General features: G+C 51.8%; 1 protein-coding gene across 1 annotated transcript in view; it reads left to right on the top strand.

Annotated features, from left to right (window-relative positions):
* ITGA10 (integrin subunit alpha 10) overlaps positions 1-13,710 on the top strand; it is a 72,098-nt gene that overhangs the window by 26,494 nt on the left and 31,894 nt on the right. Inside the window, 5 exon segments of the mRNA XM_043502077.1 lie at positions 3,972-4,081; positions 4,520-4,608; positions 6,818-6,932; positions 7,439-7,566; positions 11,922-12,070. Coding sequence (XP_043358012.1) covers positions 3,972-4,081; positions 4,520-4,608; positions 6,818-6,932; positions 7,439-7,566; positions 11,922-12,070 — 591 coding nt within the window.

Genomic DNA, 13,710 nt, shown 5'->3' with positions numbered 1-13,710 from the left:
TAGGGAGAAGGGAAGTGACTTTCCCAAAGACAGTGACAGGGTTGGGCCTGGAAGCTAGGCTTCCTGAGTCTTAGGCCACTGCTCTAACGACTGGGCCATGCTGCCTCTCTTGAACATGGTGAAGATTCAAAGCTGGGAGAAACTGGTTAAAGTCCCGGCACTGCATGGCCAGGGCTTGGAGGTACCAAAGGGGAAAAAGCTGGAGACCCCCAGCTGAAACTGACGAGGTCCCCCTGGCTTTAATTCAAGCATCTGTACTGCAGCCGTGCGCGGGAGCAGGGGCGCGAGGACTCCAACTGTATCCCTGATTTCCCCAAGCACACAGCAGCATTTTATAAAAAAAAAAAATCAAAGGAAATGACTAGCAGCCCTGACTCGGCTGCTGTTTGAAAATGATTCACAGAAGGAGAAGGGGGAAAAAATAAAAAATCTTCTGCTCTCAGGAAATTCAACTGCTATGCCGGGAGGAGCCAGCGCAGCTGGGACTGCGCGTTGATGCGTAGGTCATCTGAATACAGGAAACAAATGCTATGTATTGTGTGTGTGTGTGGGGGGGGGGGTTTCTGGAGGGGGAGAGGGGAGTGAAGTGACGGGCCAACAGCTGTCCGTGGGTGTTTGGAGCAAAGTCTTGGATCAGCAGCCATCTCTGTGCAGAGCTGGGAGGTAGTGTTTATTGTTCGGCTAGACTATGCGCTCAGAGGGTGACCCGAAATTTCTGTCCATTAGGTGGTCAGTGTAGAAGGAGTGGGTGGGTCACCGAGCCATTCCGAGTGGCCAGGCAACCACATCTTCATTGGCGCTAACTGGGCCCCTGGGCTGCCAGTCTCAGCAAGAGATGCCCAAGTAGGAACAGGCTGTAGGGAATCAAGTGCTCTCTCTTAGCTGCAATGAGGAGGGATAATGTTAGTGTTAAAGTTTAGAGCAGCTTTCGCTGTAAAGCTCAACTCTTCTAAAGCTCTACAATTTGCATAGTCACTCGGATTGCCTTAAAACAAAGACGGAAGTATTTCTTCACACAACACACAGTCCACCTCTGGAACTCCTTGCCAGGGGATGTCATGAAGGCCAAGACTATGACAGGGTTCAAAAAGGAAATAGATAAGTTCCTGGAGGACAAGTCCATCAATGGCTATTAGCCAGGATGGGCAGGGATTGTGTCCCTAGCCTCTGTTTGCCAGAAGCTGGAAATGGGTGACAGGGGATGGGTCACTTGATGGTTACCTGTTCTGTTTATTCCCTCTGGGGCACCTGGCATTGGCCACCGTCGGAAGACAGGAGACTAGGCTAGATGTACCTTTGTTCTGACCCAGTATGGCCGTTCTTATGTTCTTAATTTTGGTGTGCCTCATGGGATCACTGGCGAGGGTTAGTGACCCAAATATGGGGTCATTTGACCAAGGGGCTCCTGAGATACAGTCCCTCCCAAAATTGTCAAGATAGCATGTGTCAGTAAGCTAAAGGGAGGCTGTCCCCATGAAAAGCATCTATTGCCACTCCTCTGTGGATGTTGCACAGGGCTTTCATGACGGCACCTCTGCCCACCCCCAAGAAAATGTGCATCTCCAACTCCGTGGTCTTCGGCTAAGGCAGGTCCAGCTGATGGACAAAACGATCTCCAGACCTTAACTGGTTTCCCTCCTGGGCTAAATTGCGGGCCTGAGATTGGTAATCCTGTTCTGAGCAACCATGACAGTCTCTACAATGAACCTCCCACCAAGGCTGGAAGAGACAGTAAATTTGCCCTGGTTTAGAACGGTTTCCCCAAACTTTCAGCCACTTTAAAGCGTGGAGACTAGGCTGGAAAATGTAGAGCGTGTTGGAAACAGAGGGGAGGGGCACTCCTTGGAAAATGTGAAGCAAATTCAAAAATCTGTCCCGTCCTTTTGTCAAAAAGCACAATGGAACATGTTGACTTTTTTTTTTTTGAGGGGGAAACAAATTAAAAATGTTGGCTCCAAAACCAAAAACCGTCTGGCTTTTCCACCCAAATTTTTCAGTTTCCTGTCTGAAAAAAATATATCAACCCCTTTCAAGGAAAGCAGATGCTATCAGGAAACATTTTGGGTTCGTCAAAACCCCAATTTTCCATCCCAGCCTCCCCTCCCCACAAAAGAAAAGGTTTGATGGAAAATTTTCAATAAATCATTAGTAATAAATACTAACCCAATACCAGGCCAGGGCCAAGCTCCTGAGGGGCTGCCAGCATGTCGGGGGCCTCAGTAGGGCACTGGCTCTTTTAAAAATGAAATGCACTGTGTGAGTATTGGGAAGTCAAAAGCCACTGGCTTGGAAGGGAGGCACACCAAGAATAGATTGGTCTATGTAAAGTACCGAGATGAGGCCCAGCATCCGCGTGCCTCACCTTTGTGCATCCCCCCCCCCCCCCCCGCCTTTTCCTCTCACCCATCCTCAACCTGAGAGCTGCTTTCTCCATTCACTCCTCCTCAGGCTCATTCTTGTCACTGGCGCTCCTCGGGGTTGGGAGTACTGAGAGCCTCACAGATCGGTTTCACGGAGTCTATTTTCTCCCTTCTTCGTTTGACTCAATCTTTTTTCCCCTGGGGTGTTTTAAAAGCACTTGCAGGCAGTTAAAACGCAGAGGGGTTGTTTTCTGAGTGGGAATAGGGCCAGATCTCTGTAGCTCAGTGGAGCACTGGTGACTTGCCCAAGTTTTTGGAAGAACAAGGCATTGACCTCACATCCCCCGAGTCCTAAGGCATCACCCGAACCACTGAACCAGCTGAGGGTTTGGCCTTCTCGTGCGTCCTTCCCTTCCTGATCCATCTGTGCGGAGAATTTCCTCCGTGTGTGTTTTCACCCGGAGGCGTATGAACCAAGAGGAACTAATGGAGCCATAAACTTAAGCAGCACTTTAGCTAAAGCAGAGAGCCAGAACTCGTCTCCCCGAAGGTATTTTCATTATGTTGCCAGAGCAGAGGCAAGCAGGGGGGCTGGTGTGATGAGGATTCCAGGATGCTGCAGGACTGGGAACGGACCAATTAAACCAGGCACGGTTGGCCCAAAGAACCGTATTTGCTGAGGACACACAAACACGCCTGACCTAGCTGCGCACATGCTACTGCGCTGGCTGGTTTCTGGGGATGTGTGTCTAAAACACAGAACGCGAGGTCTTCCAGACTATTTAAAGGGACTCAGCCCTATTCTGTGCTCTGCGATGCCGAGCTCTGTGAGGGAGTTTGTCTAGCATCTAGAGTATGACCCTGGCAGTTGCAGCATGAGCTCTATTCCAAGTTCTGCCAGTGACTTGCCTGGGCATGTCATGTCCCCGTCCGTATGCCTCAGTTTCCCCATCTGTACAGTGGGGCTAATGATGCTCTGCCCCGCTGTAAAATGCTTTGCGATTTTAGACTGGCTTAATGCTGTACGAAGTGCCAAGTATTGTTAACTAGGAGCATAGGCACTACCTATTGGATCAAGCTAGCGCAGGTAGTCCACAGCCTCCTGTCTCTGAGGGTAGCCAATCATAGCAGCTTTCGAGGGAGGTGCAAAAATTCCCCCTTGTGGATACTTATGAAATAACAGACCTTTAGGGGTTGTTCAGGTTTATGCCATGCAGCGTGAAGGGTTTATATATAACACTTTTTAACTAATGACAGGTTTCAGAGTAGCAGCCATGTTAGTCTGTATTTGCAAAAAGAAAAGGAGTACTTGTGGCACCTTAGAGACTAACAAATTTATTTGAGCATAAGCTTTCGTGAGCTACAGCTCACGAAAATGCATCCGATGAAGTGAGCTGTAGCTCACGAAAGCTTATACTCAAATAAATTTGTTAGTCTCTAAGGTGCCACAAGTACTCCTTTTCTTTTTACTTTTTAACTATAAAACTTCCCTTCAAACCTCTCCCTGTCACATCGGAATCTCGGGATGCCCACTCTGCTGACGACTTATTTCTTGATGTTCTGAGTAGAAAGGCCCCCCCCTTGAGTGCGTTGTTGGTGTTTCCTCTGCAGGATGTTGGTCGGGGCGCCCTGGGATGGGACAGCCGACAACCGGAAAGGGGACGTGTACAAGTGCGTTACGGGTGCAAGAAACAACTCCGTCTGTGCCAAGGTCAACCTAGGTAACACCATCTGAAGGCGCCGCCTTGAAAAACCCGATCCATTTCAGTTGAAATTTTCAAACCTGCCCTAAGGGATTTAGAACTCTATGGTGACTGGAGGGCTGGCATCCAAACCCAGGAGCCCTGGCACCCAATCTGCCAAGCTCCAGCAAACTCTACTGAGAATGTAACCTTTATAATTGCACTGGCATTTTCATTCCTGAAAACTGGGTGTCTAAATCTGCCCACTCCCCACCCTGGGTGGTTTTGAACCCGCTCAGCCTTTTGAAAGTAAATGTAAAGGACAGGGTTTACAAAGGGTCTCATGGGAATTAGAATCCAAACTCCTATTGAAATGCCCAGTTCCCTTCCACTCCTCTGACAGCCACAGCCTGAGCCTCGGAGATGGGCACTAAAATGCCGTTTGCTTTTCCTTCCGCCTCTCTGCACTTTATTTAGGTGACCTGGCCCTGCGGAACGTCTCCACGCAAATCAGAAACATGCACTTTGGAATGACGCTCCTGGACAACAAAGAGGATGGCTTTGTGGTGAGCAGATTTCTTACTGACAGGTGGAAAAAAGTCCCACGGGCTGCATTTCTGTGAGCTGCCTTTACCACCCCATGTGTGAGCCTCACGGTCGCAAACTTAGACCCACAAACTTCCTATTGCCGTGGCATCTCGGGACTCCAGTTAAGATCAGGACCCCATGGTGCTAGATGCTGTACATACCCATAATGAGACAGTCCCTTCCCCAAAGAACTTACAATCTAAGTCAGTGTAAGGGGAAACTGAGGCCCAGAGACGTACCCAAGGTCACATGGCAAGTCAGAGGTGGAAATAGAACCCAGGATTCTTGGCTGTTGGTCCAGGTCCCTACCCACTGGGTCACACTGCCTCTTGAGCTAGGGCTAGGCCTGGCTAAAAGGATCATTTCCAAAGCGTGTCTTGAGATCTCAGTGTCGCTGAAGCAAGTTGCATTTTAACCCAGGGAGTCGTTATCGTTCTGTAAATTTCCCCAGCATGGCGGAGAGGACTTGCCAAAGTGCTCTGAGGGCGCGAGAAGCACAAATCCGGCTGAGAGCCCAGTGGGGTGTGTGCTCCTAAACCCCTTGGGCTTTTTGACAGAGAGTCCTGATGAGGGGTGAAAAGTAGAAGCCTAGAGATCCCTGGGGATGGTGGGGAGAGACAGAGGTGGATGGAGAAGATTTGAAGGAGGGCAGGGCTGGGGAGGGGCAGAAGGGTGGATGGCGGGGGGAGGGGGAGAAGACGAGTGAAATTTGAGTGGAGTTAGTCTAGAGCGAGGTAATACCAGAGTGGCTCTCAGCCTGCCTCTGTACTGCAGGGTCTGGCTTCACTCTGAGCACCCAGCCACGGCCTCTTCCCCCTTGCCAGTCCTGCAGCATTAGGGAGGCAACCAGGCCTGGCTCTGTCATTCAGCTGGGAGGGAGGAGGAATGAATATAGACCCATGTCGCTTTTCGCTCCCTGCTAGCTGCCGCCCTGTCTCGCTCTTGTTTGCTCACAGAATCAGGGTCTGCTCAGAGCCGGTCAGGCCACTGTGGGCGGAGGGGTGGCTGTGCTGGGTTCTCCCCCAGCCCTGCTGCCTTTGCCACTGGGGATCAGTTTCCCCCACAGCCTCCCTGCTCTGGACAGTCATAGCCCGACACACCATACTCCCTGGAGTAGCCATCTAGTCGAAGGTACTTAGCTGGCTCCCGAGACCAGAGTGCCTGAGCACTTCCCAGCAGTTAGCGGGTTTAGCCCCATGACACCCCTGTGAGGTGGGGACATGGGTTATCCCTGCGTCACACACAGAGAGACCAGGGTACAATCGAACACCCGCAGCAGTGAGTCTCAGGGCCTGGGTCAATGGTCTTATGCTGGCGCGGCTCAGGCTGGCAGGGCTAAGAACAGCAGTGTCAGGAGCCCCAGCTCTGATCACCCTCTCCCCTCTTTGATTGCAGTGGAGACATACCCTAAAGGCCAGATCCTTAAAGGTATTTAGGTGCCCAACTCCCTTTGAAATCAATGGGGGTTAGGCGCCTAACTCGACGTAAAGAATTCCACATACACCCCACCTGGTGTGGTGCGGTATAGCATAACGCTGGGCATTGTGTGTTCCCCGTCTGCTGGCTCCTGCGTGACATGAGTTTGGTGGGTCTCAGGCCAGTTCCCAACAGACCGCCTCTCAGAAACCACGCCCTCAACTGACAGCTTCAACGCAGAGGCTGAGGGCTGATCGGGACAGAGAGAGGAATTCCCCTCTGCACCTCACAGCAGCCGTGCCCAGCCCGGGTGGAGGCATAGGAGTTGAGACCCAGAGGACGCTGGTCTCTAGGGCCAGGACTTAACGTCGCGCACGTCACGTCAGGGAAAGGACAGCTGGCTGGCTGGTCCCGCTGGGCTATCCCAGTGCAGCAGGGTGGGAGACACGTCCGAGGCGGGATAGACACTCACGATCCATCTAATCCCTGCTCGTGCACCTGGAGTTGGGACGTTGGTCTATTCCAGCACACATGCAGGGGGAATAGTGACCTAGTTGGGGTACTGGCCTATTCCAGGGTGCCTGCGGATGGAGTAACGGGCTAGAGAGACCCCTGGTCTGTGCCACTGGAGGCATGCCAGAGGAGCCACTGCTCTGCTCTGGCATGGCAAATGCCTCCACTGAGGGGGAGCTTTAAGCTCTGTAGATAGAATAACGGGGACGCGCCATCCCTCAGGGACAGGCTTAACCTGCATCTTCCTCTCCTGGGCAGGCCTGCGCCCCCCTCTGGTCCCAGGAGTGCGGCACCTCCATGTTCAGCACGGGCATCTGCACCAGGGTGGATGGCAGCTTCCAGCCGACTGAAACCATCGCCCCCACGGCTCAGAGTAGGTGGCGAGCCGGCGGCTGTGGGCATGGAAGTGGAAATGGAGCCGGGCTGGGCCACAGAAGCTGTCTGGGCCTGAGATTGTTTTGCGTTACAAGCATGCCAGCAATGCAGCCAACTGGCTTCCCCCCCCCCCCCCGCCTTTTGGGTGGACTTTGGAGTTTGTATCGTAGCAGCTTTGGGGGCAGGGAGGGGGCGGGTTGCTGGCCTCTTGGGTCTGCAAGTCCTGGGGCAATGTAAGACCGGAGAGGTCACCCGTTCAGCTGTGTCCAGCCTTAATGCAATGCCCTGGAAAGGTCTCCTCCATGCTCCTGTCCGGGATTTTGGAACAGCTAACCGACACCGGGCCGTTCCCAGAATACCCTGCCTCTGGCACCAGAATGCGCGGGCCTCTGACTGTTCCCAGAATGCACTGCACCCAGCAAAGCTGCAACGGCCATGGTCCCCAATCCCCCATGTCAGCTCCTGTCTGATGACCCAGCTGCCGTGCGTGCATGTGTGTTTCAGGGTGTTCTACCTACATGGACATAGTGATTGTCCTGGATGGCTCCAACAGCATCTATCCCTGGTACGAGGTGCAGAACTTCCTCAGCAACATCCTCAGCAAGTTTTTCATCGACCCAAACCAGATCCAGGTAAGTGTATCCTCCAGATTCAGTGCGGGACTCAATCCGGAGCAGCCATGTGGAACTCAGCGGAGTGACTCTGGATTAATAAAAAGGAAAGGAGGACTTGTGGCACCTTAGAGGCTAACAAATTTATTAGAGCATAAGCTTTCGTGAGCTACAGCTCTCTTCATCGGATGCTGTAGCTCACGAAAGCTTATGCTCAAATAAATTTGTTAGTCTCTAAGGTGCCACAAGTCCTCCTTTTCTTTTTGCGAATACAGACTAACACAGCTGCTACTCTGAAATCTGGATTGATAGTGGCATCTCGTAAATCTTGCCTACACCAGGAATTGAGCAACCAACATAGCTGCAGGAGGGCAAAGCCCTGACATAGATGTAACTAGGCTTGGCAGTATTCGATTTTAAATATTTTTATAACTTCTATGGCTAATCAAAATTTTTAAGCATTTTTTTAGATTTTTAACTATTTAAATTTTCACGGTTTTGGGAAATTCTGGAGGGGGGTTGCCAGACAATAATTATTTCAGGACAGATGTTGAGATGCAACAAGTTAAAGCTTTGTAACCCTTAAAACATATATTGTCAATGTCACATGTCAAAATACAACAACGTTAATATCAAATGTTAAGTTCCCAAGCAACATTTTCTGTCCTTGGCCTAGCTGAACATTTCAATTGTGATTGATGGAAATGTCGTGTGGGGAAATCGACGTTCCTCGACATTCACCAATAAAAATTCAAACCTTTCAAGCCTAGACATAACCTAGATGGTCTAATTCAGTGGCTCTCGACCTTTCCAGACTCCTGACCCCTTTCAGGAGTCTGATTTGTCTTGCATACACCCAAATTTCACCTCCCTTAAAAACGACTTGCCTACAAAATCAGACATAAAAATACAAAAGCGTTCCAGTGCACTATTACTGACAAATTGCTGACTTTTTCTCATTTTTACCATATAATTATAAAATAAATCAATTGGAATATAAATCTTGTACTTACATTTCAGTGTATAGCCTATAGAGCAGCATAAACAAGTCATTGTATGAAATTTTAGTTTGTACCGACTTCGCTAGTGCTTTTTATGTAGCCTGTTGTGAAACTAAGCAAATATCTAGTTGAGTTGATGTACCTCTGGAAGACCTCTGCATACCCCAGGGGTATGTGTAGCCCTGGCTGAGAATCATTAGTCTAATTTATGCAGGTGCAGGCTGGTATAAACTGCATGCTGGTGCAAACTGGGATAAATTGTGCAAATGGTGTCTATTCAGGGGGGGGCACCGATGCAGCTGGTAACATCCCAGTTTAGAGAAGGCCTCATTTCCGCTGCTTTGCAGTACCGTGGTGCTGAGAACGTGACCCCACTGGGCCAGGCGCTGTTCAGAGACAGTCCCTGCCTCAGAGAGTTTACAATTGAAATAGACAAGACAGACGAGGGGAAAGGCAGAGCGAGCAGAGGGAGAGCTGATTCCCTCCCTCCCCCCATAAATCTTGGGAGGACAGGGCAGGGAGGGTGGGAGGGGAGTAAGGAGGGCAGGAGTGGGGCAAGGCTGAAGTGAAGTGGAGAGTCTGCATCTTGGCGAGCCTAAAGCCCCCTCCCTTCTGCCCCCCCAAGGAGATCAAAGGAAACAGGCTTCCCCCTCAAATGCCAATCGCCTGCCTCCCTCCCCACATCCTCAGGATGAGTAAATAAGGAAACCGTGAGTCTGGCTGGCTTGCCGTGGGACGGGGCTGACTCACGGGGCAGGCGGGCTGACTCAGGGCCGCAGTGGTGGCTAATTGCCTCCCTCCCCACACAGGTCCCGATTCCCTTCCAAGGGCCTGATCCTGAGAGGAGTGGCATACCCCCGCTACTCCCACGGGCGCTGGGGCTCAGTTCCTCCCAGCATCGGGGCTGGTGGCTGTGATACTCTGCTGCCTAGAGCCCGAGGATGGGCCAAACCCAGGAGCCTCTGCAAAGGGGGCCCCTTCCAACCTGAGCCACCAGCAGCAATGGCTGGGCAGACGTGCTCCTAGCCCTCTGGGGCATCTATCCCTCCTCCCCCTTTGCAGAGCCCAGGCAGACCATGCTAACGGGCCTCTGACCATGCCCTGCTGCCCTCAGAATGCCCTGCTTTGCTCCGGCCCCCAGCCTGCTCCCAGAATTCCTTGTACTCAGCCCCTCTCTTCAGGATGCCTTGCCTGCCTTTGGCCCCACATTGCTCCCCAAATATCCAGTCTCGCTCTGGCCCTGCAATTGGCGCATTCCCAGAATGCCTCGCTCATACCCTCTGCTGTACTCCCAGAATGCCTTTCCTTGCTGTGGCCCTGGCTGGCACCGGCTCGCATGGTCCCACAATGCCTTGCACTAACACTCTGGTTGGCATCCGGTTTTTTCCACTTCCAGGGTTTGTGTCCACTGGGGGGGGGGGCGCCAAGAAATCCCACCCCATGGGGAAACAGGAAACGTAAAGAAATGAGGTGGAAAGAGAGCCTGACCTCTGAGCTTTGTCATGTGCGTTTGAGGGGTCGGGGGGGGAGACTCTGCTGAGTCGGCACAGACCAGGGCTGAAACGCAAAATCTCATTGAAGGCCAGGTGTCCTGGAGTCATCCAAGCAAAAGCCAGCTTTGTTATTGCTAGCTCAGCTCCCACCAACCTACGGAAGGGACCGTGATGCCACGGATTTCCCCCCCACCCTCCCGTTGGTGTGTTGGACAGACGCCTGCCCCGTGTTCGCTCCCTGCATTCAGATCTTCCAATCTGCCCATAGCGAGCACTTGGAGCCTGACTGCGTGTCCCCTCTGCTACCTTTGCTCTTCACTGCTCTAGTGCATTAGCCAAGTAAGAGAGGATTTCCTCTGGCTGGAGGATTCTGTGCTCATGAGAGAGTCAAACAATGCAGCATCCCATCTGGGATACACACCCAGACTGGTCTGCAACCTCACACCTGAACTAATCAGACTGATGAGATGTTTGACCACATGCTCAGGTTCAACTGATCGCCATATGTGGGTTTAGGAAGGAATTTTCCTCCAGGGCAGATTGGCAGAGGCCCTGGAGGTTTTTCGCCTTCCTCTGTAGCATGGGGCACGGGTCACTTGCTGGAGGATTCTCTGCTCCTTGAAGTCTTTAAACCACTATTTGAGGACTTCAATAGCTCAGACATAGGTGAAAGGTTTATTGCAGGAATGGGTGGGTGAGATTCTGTGGCCTGCATTGTGCAGGACGTCAGACTAGATGATCGTAATGGTGCCTTCTCACCTTAAAGTCTATGAGTTTATGAAACCCTTTGGCCTGCATAGTTAGCCAGTGTTCTGGGCCGTGCAGGGCGGGTTCTGTCAGGATAAGAATTCAGAGCTACCTATGTTTCTTCACAAAAGTATGTCCACAGAGTCCTCTCTTCTGTTCCCGAGTGTGGCAGAAACAAACAGCAGGCAGTTTTCTTGCTCAGACAATGCCACGTCTGCCCCTCCAGCGAGCTCTGAGCCCAGCAAGCTCTGTCTCGTCTTCCCCTCCAAATCATGCTCACAACTGCTTCTCCTGGCTTCCTGCTGCCTCTCGCTCCCACAGCCGATCTCCTAGCCCCCGCGTTTGCAATCAGAGAAACCCTTCAGGTTTCAGAGTAGCAGCCGTGTTAGTCTGTATTCGCAAAAAGAAAAGGAGTACTTGTGGCACCTTAGAGACTAACAAATTTATTAGAGCATAAGCTTTCGTGTAATGCATCCGATGAAGTGAGCTGTAGCTCACGAAAGCTTATGCTCTAATAAATTTGTTAGTCTCTAAGGTGCCACAAGTACTCCTTTTCTTTTTGAGAAACCCTTCAGTGCACACTGTTTAGCGCTGTCTCTCTCTCTATCTGTCTCTCTCTCTCTCACACACACACACACACACACACACACACACACACACACACACACAAGTTAGATAGAAACATAAATATTCCTGCTGGAAGGTTGCAATGTAACATGACTTTATTGCTTAGAATTCAGAACAATAACCCCAAAACAGAGAGAGACAAAACAGGCTGCTCCCTAATTCACTGACACATGACTCACCCCACCTTGCTGTAAGTGGGCTCTTTTCAAACTGGCTGCCTGCTGTACTGACTGACGCTGCTCCCACACTTTGCTACAGAGCCCTCTAACATGGAAGCAGGAACACCCGCACCCCCTCTGCTGCTCTTAAAGCAATAGCTTGCAATTCCAACACAGTCCTCAATACACCCACAAGGGGAAGGTCAACTGACTTGCTGAAGGCCATGGACTGAGCCCTTGTCTCTCAACTCCCAATCCACTGCCCTTCCTACCCCAGCCTTCGCATGCAGAAGGGATAACTTAGCCCAGAGCTGCCTGTAGCACCACTGAACGTGCCTTCTCTATTATAGGTGGGGGTGCTGCAGTATGGGGAGAAAGCTGTCCACGAATGGAGCCTCCGGGATTACCAGACGGCGGAAGAAGTGGTGGAGGCGGCGAAGAACATCAGCCGGCAGGAGGGCCGGGAGACTCGCACGGCGTTCGCTATCCACAAGGCCTGGTAAGGGGAGTGGCGGGAGGGATTTCTCATGGGAGCTGGGTGTGTGGATTTTTAACTGTGGTCTCCGCACTTCTTAGCTGTCTAAGCGCCATATCCATTCTGGGGTGAATTCCCAGAAGCGGAAAGTTCCTAGATACCCTGGAAGATGCTGTTCTCGTGGTATTTCCTCCCCAGGCAGAACCAGAGAAAAGGGGGCCTCTTGCAGGGAGACGATGGCAAAGTATCTTGGTGCTTATACAGCTCTGGGATCCCAATGCCCGGCACAAACTGACACCACCAAAATGCAGCCAGCTCAGGGGTGAAGTACAACTGTTAACAACCCAGCACAACAGTGCGGGGAAGGAGAAATTCAGCCCAGGAAGGGCAAGTCCTCACTCATCTCTTAAGTGCCCTAGGTTTGTTAAGAGAGGAATTTCATTGTTAAGTCACCTCTAGCAGATGCCAACACACTAAACCTCAGGCATCTCAAGTGTGTGGCCTTTGGACGGCTCGCAGAGCTCTCTTCCAGCCCCAAAGCTAACCCTTTGCATCCTCTGAGGTTTTTTTTGCTCCTGGCTGATCAGGATCAACAAACTCCCCCGGCTGCCCGTAACTGAGTCTGTGGAGCCCTGAAAGGGAATGTGGGTGTAGAAGTCAGACTCGGAGGGGTCTGTGTGGGAAGAGATTTCATTAAAGGGACAGCTGGTCCCGTGGCGCGCACTAATCGTGCCAGAGCGAAGCGCCCGAGGCGAGAGCGAGAGGCAGGGCGGTTTGTAGCAAGTCTGCAGCGCCAGGCCTCTCGGGAGCTGAGCCTGGTCCTGGGGAAAGCTGGTGGGAGGCTGGTAACGGGAGCGCTGTTTCCAGCTGGAGAGGAGACAGTGGCTACTGAGAGGAAGAGTACTACTCCCCCGGGATAGGGGAGACCCAGGTTCAAGTCTCTGCTCGGTTCCCTGTGTGACCTCGGGCAAGTTACTTAGCAGCTCTGTGCCTCAGTTTCCCCAGCTGTAAAGTGGAGTTGATAGTGCTGCTCTGCCTCCCAGAAGGCTGGGGAGGATGAATGTGTTAAAGATTGGGAGGGAATCAGGTATTATTATCATGGGATGGGGGGTGTAGAAGGCCCTTTGGTACAGATTTCCAGGGATCAGCCTATGAGAACACAATCTTTCCCCGTCCTCTGGGACGAGACATGACTGAAGCCCCATGCGTGCCAGGAGCGCTTTGCCCTGGGTAGCTAGATCAGTATCTTATACCAGCAACGATCTCCTAGTGTGGACTCGGCTTGTATCGGTAAAGCTGGGCTTTTGCTAGTATAGTTGTTATCAGGGCTAACAGGGGGCAACTGTACCAGCTCTCCGAGTTCGAGGGGCGCCCAAAATATCAGTAATGTCTGAGTAAATTAACTACTGATCTCTCCAGAAATGACAGGGTGGGGCTCCAGCGAACATGACGTACCGGGGCCCCAAATTTCTCCCCACCGTTCTGATTATTATCCCACATCCTCTCCCCTTCCCTGAATGAAGCAAACTGCTATGACCAAATGCAGTTTTGCTGGCATAAGCAGTGTCTGCTGCGAGGGTACTTGCCAGCACAGCTGGGTCAGTTGTGGGATCACTCCTCCTGCCCGACAGAGCCCCATCTGCAGTGCAGAGCTGGCCTGAAGG

This window comes from Dermochelys coriacea, chromosome 24 (assembly GCF_009764565.3).
Source record: "Dermochelys coriacea isolate rDerCor1 chromosome 24, rDerCor1.pri.v4, whole genome shotgun sequence".
Taxonomy (NCBI): domain Eukaryota; kingdom Metazoa; phylum Chordata; order Testudines; family Dermochelyidae; genus Dermochelys; species Dermochelys coriacea.
This window is presented reverse-complemented; position numbering and strand designations above follow the sequence as displayed.